This window comes from Mustela nivalis (genome assembly GCF_964662115.1).
Source record: "Mustela nivalis genome assembly, chromosome: 16".
Taxonomy (NCBI): Eukaryota; Metazoa; Chordata; class Mammalia; order Carnivora; family Mustelidae; genus Mustela; species Mustela nivalis.
The window spans coordinates 20,594,875-20,608,860 of record NC_139035.1 but is presented as its reverse complement, the minus strand read 5'-3'; the positions used below and the strand labels follow the sequence as shown (position 1 = coordinate 20,608,860).

Below are 13,986 nucleotides of genomic sequence, written 5' to 3'. Positions count from 1 at the left end.
TTTTAAGGTTTGGGGTTTTACTGACATGGTTTAGACTGGGATTAATTTTGTTAATGGTGTAGCTGTTCAGAAAAAAAAAAAAAAGTCCTATCTGTTAGTAACACATATCAAAGTATTTATGAGTATAAATGATATCTTACAATATCTGGGACTTGCTTCAAACTACTGCAGGAGTTCCAAGAGTAGGAAGAGGAGAAAAGAAAATGAGAGAATAAAAGAATGACAAAATGTTGATAATTACTGAAAAAGAATGAAAGGTACACAAGGAGTCATACATTATTTGACCTCTGCATTTGAAATGTTTCATAATGAGAAGTGAAAAAAAAGACCACCTGAGATGTTCAATTTAATATAAATGTTCAAAATTTTAGTATTTTCTTAACTCTAATATTTGTGGTTTTCCTTTGAAAGCTTTTAAAAATACCACATGAAGCTCCTGCTCAAAATGCATAAGGATAGTATATGGAACACACCAAGCACTGATAAATATTTGTAAAGAGAATGAATGAATGAATGAATGAATGAATGATGGAGGCCCTTCTTCAAAGATTTAAGACTAGAAGACTATGCCGAAAGCCTTCTCAGGGTTAATACCATGATTAAATTCATCATAGAATGAATTTTTTCATATCTTATACTATATATGAGCAGACAACATAAGTCTGTGATATTTAAGTTAGTATAAATGTACATATATAAATGATTCTGAGTTGAAAACAAGGTTTTAAAGAATAAAATAGATCCTCCTCTAAATATATGTATAAACTCTGCAGAGTCAACAGTGTTGCTTTACACATAGATCTTTTTTCCCCTCGAAGTGATTTAGATATATATATATATATATATATATATATATATATATATGAATGACATTGCATACTTAGGTTCTAAGACTAAAATGACTTAAAAATGACTGAAACAAATATGGAAAAAAATGAATCAATCCATGGACATTTATTATACAAACATCTCCTTATTACAGATTCTGACAAACCAGAGGAAAACAATGCCTCTTGCTGCATTATACAAACTGCACAGTGACAAAGTCCAATCACTGACAGATTAGAAACCTTGATTACTTACTGGCCTCATCACTCAACACTGGTACTTAAAAAAAAAAAAAAGAATCCAAAGTACTATAATATGGAAAATTATGCATACAGAACTATAGAGTCACTATCTGTGAAATAGAGACATAACCTAAGAAGGTCTAAAGCAGAAAAATAAAAATCCAAGAATGCCTGAAACAAGACTACTAGAATACTACTAAGCATCACTACATCTGGCCATTCACATTCCAATGCTCACAATTTTTTTTTTAAAGTTCTGCACCATCTTCCCTCAGTGAGTCAGCAGCCAAACAAACCTTTATCAGGAAACACCCTGAGAGAACAATACTTACAAAGTTTTTGCGATGCAAGCTGTAGTGACTGACCCCATAGCTTTCTATCTTGATCTTTGAGACTGTCATTGATGAAATGAACTGCAGGCACAGCTTTGTGCTGGGCGTGTTTTAGCAGTTTTCCTGCCTTCATACGATCCAGCTCTTGGATAACCACCCAGGGAATTATTAACACGAGTTTGTCAAAGCCTGAAAAATAAAAAAGATTTCTTATTTCTTATATTTGTTCTAAGTCAACAAATATTTATTGAACTACTAAATTGAACTGCTTTAGGAGCATTGGAAGTTTTAAAAGTAAGGAGTTCACAGTCTAAATGAAGCAGTAATATATAAATAATGGTAATTAAAAACATGTAAGTATGGGGCGCCTGCAGTGGGTTGAGCATCTGACTCTTGATTTTGGCACAGGTTGTGATCTCATGGTCGGGAATGAACCCCATGTCCAGCTCTGAGGGCGGAGCCGGTTTAGGACTCTCTTCCCTCTGCCCCTGCCCCTGTGCATAAGCACTCTCTCTCTCCCTCTCTCGCAAATAAATAAATAAATCTTTAAAAGAACAACAGATGTAAGTATCAAATGAATGTTAAAAAAAAAAAAAAAGATACTATAGGAGATCAAAGAAGAGTAACTTTGGATTGTTTGACCTGTGAAGGCTTTTTTTTTTTTAACTTCTGCTGATTAATATATATTTTAAGATACACAGTTCATGGGTGCCTGGGTGGCTCAGTTGGGTAAGCCACTGCCTTTGGCCCAGGGCATGATCCCAGAGTCCCGGGACTGAGCCCCTCATCGGGCTCCCAGCTCTGTGGGGAGTCTGCTTCTCTCTCTGACCTTCTCCCCTCTCATGCTCTCTCTTTCTCTCTAAAATAAATATATAAAATCTTTAAAAAAATTAAAAAGATACATACTTCATAACATATCTAAATGGAAATGTATTTGTGGGGAAAACAATACCCACATCATTGTTAATATAAAATTTCAATTCAAATAAGAAAATCAGAATTAGGCTTTATAAATACCTGGAATTTCTGTTGTCTTCAAAATTCTAACAAAATTGAGGTGATTCATCAGAATATTTGTGTCAATAACAATTAGAAGCTTTTTATCTGAAGCGGTATTTGCTAGAGAAAAAGAACAAAGTTAGGATTTCAAGACCTTTGCTAAAAGACTTGTACAATAACTAAAGTTTTGATATCATAGAACTTTGATGGCATTCTTAAGAGAAGGCAGTCCTTCAGACAGCAAAAACAAAACTGCGTTCATTCTAATCCTTAAAAGAACATAATCAATGTTTAACTATCTACCAGTAAAACATCATGAATTGCTTGAGTGTATTTTTAATCATAAACTGATTTGTTCCAGTAGGAACTGTTTGCCAAACCTTATTCTGCATCACTAGTAGTGGTACACTTGGGATTTATAGGCTAATTTTAATACACTGTGAGTGAAATATAATTGAAAAGATAAATATGTGCAAATGAAAGAAAACATGTAACATTAGCATTATTATTTCATAGGGCCATTGTGAGGATCAGATAAGTTTATGCACAGGAAAACACTTAGTAAATTAAAAAGTATGATGTGAATGTAATGTAGCATTATATTTTTATAAATTCAAAATAGTATGCTAACAGACTTTGGGTAATTATCTATCACCTTCTCCGAGTGGGAAGAATGATCAAAACTTTACTACATAAATAAGAAATCCATGAATATAATACCTTTGAGAAATCTTCATTATTTCTAAGTTTTTATTTAAATTCCAGTTAACTAACATACAGTATGATATAAGTTTCAGATACAGAATTTAGTGATTGATCACTTACATACGATACCTAGTGCTCATCACTGCAAGGGCCCTCCTTAACCCATCACCCATTTAATCCAAACCCCCAGCCCATCTTCCCCCCAGTAACCATCAATTGTTCTCTATTTCTGATCAGTGCTTTACATAACTGAAACTGTCAAAACTCATGATTTAGGGCAAGAATAAAAGACAACTCTGATAGTTGATAGCAGAATAAAAGATAACCCTGATTACGGACCCTTGGCAAAAAAAGAGAAAGAGAAAATAGGTCTAAAATATCCTAATAATGTGAGATGTATAAAACAAATAGGACACATATTAGACCTGAACACTGTCACTAGAAGACATATACCATACCTTATTTTTCAAATGAGCACAATTTAACATTTTTCATTAAATATTATAAAAATTTCATGTTGGCTCATTAACTCCTAAGAAAGCACAGATCACAGACATCATCATGTACAGATAGGGTATACCAGCAGAGGAATGTACATCATCTTCCACCAAGTCGATCTCCATGCTCGTTAACTCTCCGGAAGAGAAAACCACAGGCAAATCCACACTTTTTCCCACACGTGCAGCATGGAGCTCTTCTACTATCTGCATCTGAATTGTGAAAGACCCACAGTAAAACATTTTGGATTATCTACTTGCAGATTAATAAGATTAGAAAGCAATGAACTCTAATAAGTTTACTTGAGATGGTTTGTGGGAAAAAGGTCCCAAAAATATGGAGGTAGAATGGGCAAATGATACAGATTTATAACCATACACAGGGTTTTAAAACTTTTACTACCTCTGTAGCCTTAGGCAAGGAAATTACTTAGCTACCTTGGGTCTCTGTTTGTTCATCTACAAAATAAGAACGTTAAACATCTGTTTCCTATTACTATTTTTGTGAGGATTAAATAATATGAAGTTCCTTGCACAGAGCCTAGTACATAGTAGACCTGGTTCTCAACCTGTTTTCACATCAATGTACTTTGGGAGCCAACTATCTTTTCATCTGGATGATAAGCCTCTTCTTGTTCTAAGATTAGTTATGAGCCATCAAAAACTGAAATCTAGATTTTTTTTTTTTTGAAATTTAGATTTTAAGACCCTTCTTACTTCAGGGAAGTAGTTCCCTAATGTATTTTGATGCTATGAATTATATGTCTCATCTAGATCTGGAGTAGGAGTGAGAAATCTTTCTTCTATCAAGAAGCACTGATCCACAGGGCAGAAAAATACAAATGATTATCACAAATAAAAATCAATCAATATGGTTTTAAAGTTCCTTAAATAGAAAACTACAAAGTATTTCATGAACCTAATTTTAATTTAGGACCAAGAAACACAAAAATCTATGCAATAATTCCAAGAGGTTCAATCAAGAGATTCTACCTGGGAAATGAAACAACAGGTGAAAAAATAAATAAATATGCATGTACTCTCATTTTCACTGAATAACATTTTCACCTTATTGCTAATTAGAAAAATGAAGCCGGGGCGCCTGGGTGGCTCAGTGGGTTAAAGCCTCTGCCTTCAGCTCAGGTCATGATCCCAGGGTCCTGGGATAGAGCCCCGCATCAGACTCCCTGCTCAGCAGGGAGCCTGCTTCCTCCTCTCTCTCTGCCTGCCTCTCTGCCCACTTGTGATCTCTGCCTGTCAAATAAATAAATAAAATCTTTTAAAAAAAAAATGAAGCCAATAGATTAATATCATACTGAATTTTGGTAAGCTTAGGCATAAGCATGCAAAAGTATGGTAACATTAAATCAAAATTCATGTAACTTGTAGGCTATAGGCTCCATGCTCTTTATTCCAAACCATTTAGAGCTTACTAGAAACAAAGACAAAAAGGTTATCAATTAAATGTTAATATCTTCCAAGTAGTTTTTTATAATTTCATAAAACATACATATTGATTTAAGAAGAGGTATAACTACTTTCATATTACCAAGCTGTTTATAGTCATTATTTTTTTTAAAGATTTTATTTATTTATTTGATAGAGAGAGAAAGATCTCAAGTAGGCAGGGAGGCAGGCAGAGAGAGAGAGGAAAGCAGGCTCCCTGCCGAGCAGAGAGCCCAATGCGGGGCTCGATCCCAGAACCCTGAGATCATAACCCGAGCCAGCCAAAGGCAGAGGTTTAACCCACTGAGCCACCCAAGCACCCGTCATTATTTATTATTAATATATGAACTGTTTTGACTTAATTGCATTGAAATATTCAAAGTAAATAAGTATGTCAGTAACCTCTTGATCTGTATCCTGAATACTTTCAAACGACGCTGAAGAACATGGAGCTTCAAAACTCTGAAATGAAAAGTAATTTTATTAGTTAAGAATGAAGCATATACCCCATTGTATATATGGACCACATCTTTATCCATTCATCTGTTGAAGGGCATCTCAGCTCCTTCCACAGTTTGGCTCTTGTGGACATTGCTGCTATGAACACTGGGGTGCACATGCCCCTTCTTTTCACTGTATCTTTGGCCTAATTACCTAGTAGTGCAATTGCTGGGTCATAGGGTAGCTCTATTTTTAATATCTTGAGGAGCCTCCATACTGTTTCCCAGAGTGGCTGTACTCAGCCATCAGAAAGGATGAACACCCACCATTTGCACTGACATGGACAGAACTGGAGGGGATTATGCTGAGTGAAATAAGTCAAGCAGAGAAAGACAATTATCCTATGGTTTCCCTCATATGTGGAACATAAGGAATAGCATGGAAAACCACAGGGGAAGGGAGGGAAAACTGAATGGAAAGAAATCAGAGAGGAAGGCAAACTATGAGAGACTCTGGACTTCGGGGACCACACAGAGGATTACAGAAGGGAGGAGGGTAAGGGGATGGGGTAAGTGGGTGACAGGTATTAAGGAGGGCACGTGTTGTGATGAGCACTGGGAGTTATATGCAGCTTAATGAATCGTTGAACACTACATCAAAAACTAATGATGTATCGTATGTTGGCTAATTGAACATAATTTAAAAAACCAGTATAAAACAAAACAAACAAAAAAACCTTGCAGGGTGGGGACAGAACATGAAGCATATACCAGAGTAGGGTTTTCAACCTTGGCACTACTGGCACTTGGCATTGGATAATTCTCTGTTTTAAGGGCTATGATGTACATTATGCTGTTTCACAGTATCCTGCCTCTACCCACTAAATACCAGTAGCACGACTCCCTCCCAATCTTGACAATCAAAAATGTCTTCATCAAGTCAACAGCCAAATGCCCCCTCTGGGGTAAATCGGCCCTAGAAGAGAAACTGACCCTAGAATAGAAAAGCCTCATTCTAGTAAGTCAAGGAAACAAGGTGGAAAGTCTTTAAAGTTCACTCATTCATATATACATTCCTTTTTTTTTTTTTTAAGATTTTATTTATTTATTTGACAGAGATCACAAGTAGGCAGAGAGGCAGGCAGAGAGACAGAGAGAGGAGGAAGAAGGCCCCCAGCTAAGCAGAGAGCCCAATGCGGGGCTCAATCCCAGGACCCTGAGATCATGACCTGAGCCAAAGGCAGAGGTTTAACCCACTGAGACACCCAGGCGCCCCTCATATATATTCCTGAAAATACTCGTTCTTTTTTTTTTAAAAATTATTTTTAAACGATTGAATTTATTTATTTGTCAGAGAGAAAGAGAGAGAGAACAAGCAGGGGGAGTAGGAGAGAGAGAAGCAGGCTCCCCTACTGAGCAAGGAGCCCAATGCAGGACTCAAGTCCAGGACCCTGGGATCATGACCTGAGCTGAAGGCAGACGCTTAACCGACTGAGCCACCCAGGAGTCCCCTGAAAATACTCCTGTGCTAAGAACAGAACTACATGCCACCCTGAGAAACAGAAAGAGCCACAGACAAGATAAACAAGCTGGCCTTCGGTGGTGGAAAATTTTCACCCAGAAGTAGTTTGACCCATTTCTAAAAGTGACATGACAAAAAGAGGGAACCTGAAGATTAGGAGATGACTGAAGGGGAAAAGCTGAAAACTGCAAGAGTTGTATTCTACATGGGTGGAGGGCCAGAGGTTTGTGTTTTAATTCTCTCTCTAGCAGAGGTTGAAAATCTATTAATTCCAAGTTTTCACTGGCACTGTTGGTAAGCAGATGGGACTTACCTGACCCTCTGTACAGGTAATAGTGAACTCAGCAAAAGCCACCACTAAACCAAAATCATCATCTAAGAATTCTCTGACATAACACCAAACTCAGGCAGCTATAAATGGCAGAAATTACATATTGTCTTTAAACAAGTGTATCATATGTTGCTTACTGGGAATTCGGCTCTCATCCTGACTTCCCAACATCAGTCTTTATATGGTATATGTAACATCATATACATCACACACTAAGTTCATGATACCTTTACTGTCCCATGATTCTCCATCTGACTTTAAATTTCACCAGATCCCTAAGGTTCTCTCTGATTAGGAAGTGCCAAACAAGGTAGAGATTATTACCAGAATTTCCTATGACTCCTGATGTTTGAAGTCTTGTTTGTTTATTTAGGTCCTGACTACCCTTCACTCTCTTTGACCACAGGCTACTTCCAGGGACTTCAACAAGTTCTGTCACTCCTCCAAACCAGGAAAGCTCACATCAGTTGTTTCTGAAGACCTCTCCTTATTAAAAAGGAAAGTCTCAGTGGGCATTTAACTGTTTCCCCTCCTCTTACCATGCTTTAGTAAATAAATGAACTGGGATATGGCAAATAGGAGTATAAATAACAAAACTAACAATGGTTTTATCTACTGGAGTGATTCTAACCTGAAAACCAGATTACACTGCTTCCCCGATTACCTGTCGATGGCTTTCCATACCATCTGCAGGATACAAGATAAAACAAACAAACAAACAAACCCTTCCCATGGGATACAAAGTACTCCATTGTCTGAACCCTGGCTTCCTCTCCCACAGCCTCTCCTATACATAGATTTTCTACAGATCTCAACTCTAGTCATGCTGAACAACTTACGTGCCCATGTACACTCCTGTCATACAACCTCATGACTGTGGCCCTCTATCCTGGTCCTACCTGGTCCTTGCTCTACACACCCTTCACTACCACGCTCAAGAATCTTCACCTTGGTGAGCCTTTCCTGAACTTACCCCCAAACTTATACTAACACCAGTCGAATTTGTAGGGCTCTAATATGTATTTCACTAAATTGCAACTGTATCTGTCTACTAATCTGCCTCCCTGGGAACTTCCTAAGGGTAAAGATCATCTTACTCATCTCTAAGACCCCAGAACCTAGAGATGAACCTAATAAATAACAGGTAGCTTTAATTAATGTTTGATAAACTGCTGAACAGCTACCTCATAGGTCTGTAAGTATTAAGTGGGATGCTGTTTGCAGTGTCCTATAAACCATAAATCTTTAGAGTGTTGGTTTGCAAGGGTGAGGCAAGGATACAGAAAAGGGGTCTCTATCAAAGGACCATAAAACTTAAGAAACAAAAGAAGTTTTTTCTCTTAGGAAAGCATAACAGGATTACTAAATAACAGGGTTACCAAATCCAGAAAATAACAATTATTTCCCTATAAAGTACTCTCATCATTTTAGGAAGATAATTATCTATTGAGGAACTTGTGAGGAAAACAATAAACATAATATTAAGAGTAGCTACTGTCGATAATATGCTAGAGAATATATTCAAGATAAGAACAATATTTACTTGCTGCTCCTGTGTCTAAATGACTTTAAGTCTGATAGGACTGCTATTAAAGAATAGCGGATAAAGAGTTTTAATTCCAATAACTGGAAAGTAACCATGTAAAAACTGCTTCTCCTGGGGCGCCTGGGTGGCTCAGTTGGTTAAGTGACTGCCTTTGGCTCAGGTCATGATCCCAGAGTCCTGGGATCGAGTCCTGCATCGGGCTCCCTGCTCCATGGGGAGTCTGCTCCCTCTGACCTTCTCCCCTCTCATGCTCTCTCTCACTGTCTCTCTCTCTCAAAATAAATAAATAAAATCTTTAAAAAAACAAAAACAAAAACTGCTTCTCCTACAACTTAATATTCATACTATATACCTCTTTTGATTTATGTGGTAATTCTATGTAGAGACTAAAAGAAACTATAAGGTAGGGGCACCTGGGTGGCTCAGTCAGTTAGGAGTCCGCCTTTGGTTTGGGTCATGATCCCGGGATCCTAGGATCGAGCCCCTCTTTGAGCTCCCTGCAGTGGAGGACCTGCTTCTCCCTCTTCCTGCTGCTCCCCCTGCTTGTGCTCTCTTGCTCTCTCTGACAAACAAATAAAATCTTGGGGGGAAAAAAAAACTAAACTAAAATACTGCTGGACATTGCTCACATCTTTAGATGCACAGTACAGGGGAATGAACATTAAGCAACGACACAAAGATGTCCAATGAACATACTCCCAGCTTCAAACTCCATTCTCACATTTTATGCTAGAGAACTGGTTATAACGCAGGAAAACTGGAGCTTTTCTTTAAGAAAGCAATAAAAAGAACAAACTCAGTTGTTCTTCTTTGGACTCCTTCAAGTTCACCAAACAGAAAGTCCTCTCTCCAGCTCTTCGGGCCTCCTTCATGACAATCCCTGTTTCTCCTAAGAAGTATTTTATACTACAGTTTACAGTTTTCTTCCTAAAAGGAGGTACATTCAACCAGCCCTGTTTTGTTTTGTTTGGTTTTGTTTTGCTTTGTTTTGAAGATCTTATTGATTTATTTTAGATAGAGCATGAGTGGCAAGGAAGATGTGGAGGGGAGAGACAGACTCCACACTGAGTGCAGAGTCCCACGCAGGGATCAATCCCATGACCCATGAGATCACGACCTGAGCCGAAATCAAGAGTCAGCCGCTTAACCTACTGAGCCACCCAGGCGCCCCTCAACCAGCCCTGTTTAAAAGCAGTCTCCAAATTTCAGTCTGTTGGAAGCTGTGAAATTCCAAGGATTTGAAAGTTCTCTTAAAGGTAAATAATATTATTTGCCGCATAAACAAGACTGTAGAGAGATGAGGTTCTCCTATTAGTTCACACATGCTGATTTATTACATAACTTAAAAGCAAAACTTTCCAACCCAGATCTCGGTATACGTAGTTCCCTTTGCCGGGAACATCCCTGCTTCTCCTATCCCACCGACCTGGCCTTCCCTTGAGTTAACTCCTTTTCATTCTTCAGCTCTCACGTTCAATGTTACCCCCTCCAGTAAACTCTTCTTAAGGTTTCTCTCTACATTACTCTGGATTCCTATGTTAAGTGGTAAGTACTTATCAGACATAAGGTGATTGATTGTTTGTGTGTCTCCTCACATAGATAAGTCTCTGGAAGCAGACACCGTGACTGCAGTGCCTGGCACACAGTGGAACTCTAATATGACTGTTAGAGGAATAGCTATTCAGAATATTGACCCTTGGACGTTCTATAGTACCCAGGGTTACAGAAGTGCCCAAGAGACAGTTGCAGGGCTTTTCTGAAAGGACTGTTTGTAACTGCTTCTTTCCACCTTTCACATTATCACCTTCTATTAGGATCTTTGATACTTGCCAGGATATCTTCCTAAGGAGGTTGGAATTAAAGGGATAAGATAAAGGAACTAACATATATCTTCCTGATTAAACAGAATGAGCTCTCTGTGATCTTATTCGTAACAGAAACAAACCTGATCCTAAAACCTGTATTAACATTTTACACCACCTTACCTGGATTACGTTTTCCCTGGAACTTGAATCACTTTCTTGTTGCTCAGGATGGTTTTTTACTTTCCACTCATGAACAACCTGCTTAGATGTGGAATCTGAAAATAAATGTTCACTTTTATGCCTGGTCAAATTTAATGAAACTTGGGAGCCTTCCAGGCGTTTCTTCTCCTGCTTAGTCTTTGACTTGTTAGACTCTAAACTGAAGACATTTTCTTCTACAAGCTTCTGGAAGGTATCACGGGATTTTACAGGGATTTTGAAACTGATCCTCCTCCTTCTAGATTCAAGGGGTTCCTTAAGTATCTTGTTGGAATTATGATCCTGAGAAAAATGGATTCTCTTGCATTTCTCTGAAACGCGTTTTTCAGAACTGTCCCTACATTTCCTGTGCCTTTCTTTCTTGAGTTCTTTCATCTTCTCCCTCTGAGCAAGTACATGAGGCCATTGTTTTTCACTTGCCTGGACTTCAGTTTTAGGTTTTACATCTTTGGCCATTTTAGGATTACTAAGGTTTTTAATTCCATGGTCAGGCTTATTCCTAAGATTTGTCAATTTAATATCTTTAAAATCTACATATCTCCTTAGATCTTTTTTAGTTCCTTGTGAAGAAGGACTCGGTGAAATAATTTGATTAGCATTTGAATATGATGCTTCTTGGAGTTTAACAGGGCCTTGGGATGAAGAACTGATTTTTTGTTTCCTTCCTGGAGGCTCGGTTGCTACGTCCAATCTGTAAAGCAACACAGAAACCCAAGTTACATTGCAATTATACATGATCATACATAATGCTGTACTGTGTTATTCAGTCAAGAAATGACAGAACTGGTCCGATACAAATTTCATAAAGAATAAGAAATGGGGGGGCGCCTGGGTGGCTCAGTGGGTTAAGCCGCTGCCTTCAGCTCAGGTCATGGTCTCAGGGTCCTGGGATCGAGCCCCGCATCAGGTTCTCTGCTCAGCATGGAACCTGCTTCCTCCTCTCTCTTTGCCTGCCTCTCTGCCTACTTGTGATCTCTGTCAAATAAATAAATAAAATCTTTAAAAAAAAAAAAAAGAAAAGAATAAGAAATAGGTACATAAAGAGAAGTGAAAGAATTACAAATGGTAATGGCATAACTAGTCTATTTGGACAAAAACCAAATTTACAGCTTTATATAATACCAGGCAGCATAAATTCCATACAGATTAAATATTGAAGTACAAAATAATTACACTGCTACACTTCATATTAACCCCTTAAAAACCATAGGGGAAAAAAGGAAATAGTTAATCTAATTTCTTAATAGGGAGCTTCCTAAACTTAAGAACGGTGGGAAAAATCACAAAGAAAAAGAATAATTGTAAATGACTATTTATGAGGAGCCTGGCTGGCTCAGTCAGAAGAGCATGTGACTCTTAATCTTGGAGTCATAAACCTGAGCTCCACGTTGGGTGTAGGGATTACTTAAATAAATAAAATTTTAAAAATAAATAAATAGGGGGCACTGGGTGGCTCATGGATTGGGACTCTGCCTTTAGCTCGGGTCATGGTCTCAGGGTTCTGGGATCAAGCCCCCCACATCGGGCTCGCTGCTCAGCGAGGAGCCTCCTTCCCCCTCTCTCTCTGCCTGCCTCTCTGCCTACTTGTAATCACTCTGTCAAATGAATAAAATCTTTAAAATAAATTAAAAAATGACTATTCACTTTAAAGTCTTAGCATATTAAAGAATAAGAAAATTTTTAAAACTGGGAAATGGTATTCATTTTATATGGGACAGTTTATTAGCCTTAGTAAATGAAAAGCTCATCAAAAAGTACTGATTCTGGGTGCCTGGGTGGCTAGTTGGTTAAGCATCTGTCTTGGGGTCAGGTCATGATCCAGGAGTCTCAGGATCAAGCCCCACATCGGGCTCCCCATTCAGAAGGAAGTCTGTTTCTCCCTCTGCCCCCCATCCTACTTGTGCTCTCTCTCCCTCTGGAACAAATACCTAAAATCTTTAAAAAAAAAAAAAAAAAAAAAAAAGTACTGATTCTAGAATAGGACATAAACAGAAAATTATTGATGAGAAAAAGGGATTGGCTAATAGATATTTGGGGGAAAAGTTTAACTTTATTAGTAATCAAAGACATCATTTTTTTTTTTAAGACATTCTAATTATAACAGCATACCATTTTTTTTTTATCAAGTTAACAAAGATTTTAAAACAACATTAAGGGGTGCCTGGGTGGCTCAGTGGGTTAAAGCCTCTGCCTTCAGCTCGGGTCATGATCCCAGGGTCCTGGGATCGAGCCCCACATCCAGCTCTCTGCTCAGCGGGAAGCCTGCTTCCCCCTCTCTCTCTGCCTGCCTCTCTGCCTACTGGTGATCTCTGTCTGTCAAATAAATAAATAAAATCTTTAAAAACAAACAAACAACATTAAATACTGGCAAAGGGTTGAAAAATGGGCCCTCTCATGGTAGAAATGCAAAATGATACAGGAGTTCCACAAAGGTAGGGAGCCTGGGTGGCTCAGTTGATGAAGTGCCTCACTCTTGATTTCGGCTCAGGTCATGATCTCAGGGTGGTGAGAGTGAGCCTCACATCAGACTCAGCCTGGAGCCTGTTTAAGATTCTCTCCCTCCCTACCCTGCTGCCCCTCCCTCTCCACTTTACCCCCTGACCCCGACTTGTGCTCCTTCTCTCTCTCAAGGGGAAAAAAAAAAAAGAGAGAGAGAGAGAAAGAGAGTGTTCATAAAGCAATTTGATGATATAATTAAGAATTCTAAAAATGCTCATATTCTTTGACTTCCTAGTAATTCCCATTTTAGAAATCTATACCAAGGTGAAAAAAATTAAAAATGGACCAGAATCATTTTTAAAATTCAGGATTTATAATAGTAAAAAGTAAGGTAAAAGGGTAAATACTAAAATTTTGGAAATGACTAAGAAATATGCCATTCTACTAAATATGACAGATTATCATGGTCATTTTAAATGATGTTTATGAAAGTTTTCAATGATCTAACAAAACATATTCATAAAATATTAAGCAAAAATCAAGCAGGGCAAAAATCTGTATATATCATGTGGTCTCAACAATTTAAATAAATACAGTAAAAAGTCAAGAAAGAAATATGCTAAAATGTTAGAAGT

The 13,986-nt window shown here is 38.0% G+C and overlaps 1 protein-coding gene across 5 annotated transcripts in view; it reads right to left on the bottom strand.

Moving 5' to 3' along the window:
• SWT1 (SWT1 RNA endoribonuclease homolog) overlaps positions 1–13,986 on the bottom strand; it is a gene marked incomplete at its 5' end in the record, with an annotated part of 101,980 nt that overhangs the window by 73,392 nt on the left and 14,602 nt on the right. For all 5 annotated transcript variants that reach the window (XM_082702954.1, XM_082702956.1, XM_082702955.1 and 2 more), the window contains 5 exons: positions 1,403–1,591; positions 2,420–2,521; positions 3,687–3,816; positions 5,452–5,511; positions 10,874–11,603. In XM_082702954.1, the coding sequence (XP_082559080.1) occupies positions 1,403–1,591; positions 2,420–2,521; positions 3,687–3,816; positions 5,452–5,511; positions 10,874–11,603 (1,211 nt within the window). The remainder of the gene's footprint in view (positions 1–1,402; positions 1,592–2,419; positions 2,522–3,686; positions 3,817–5,451; positions 5,512–10,873; positions 11,604–13,986) is intronic.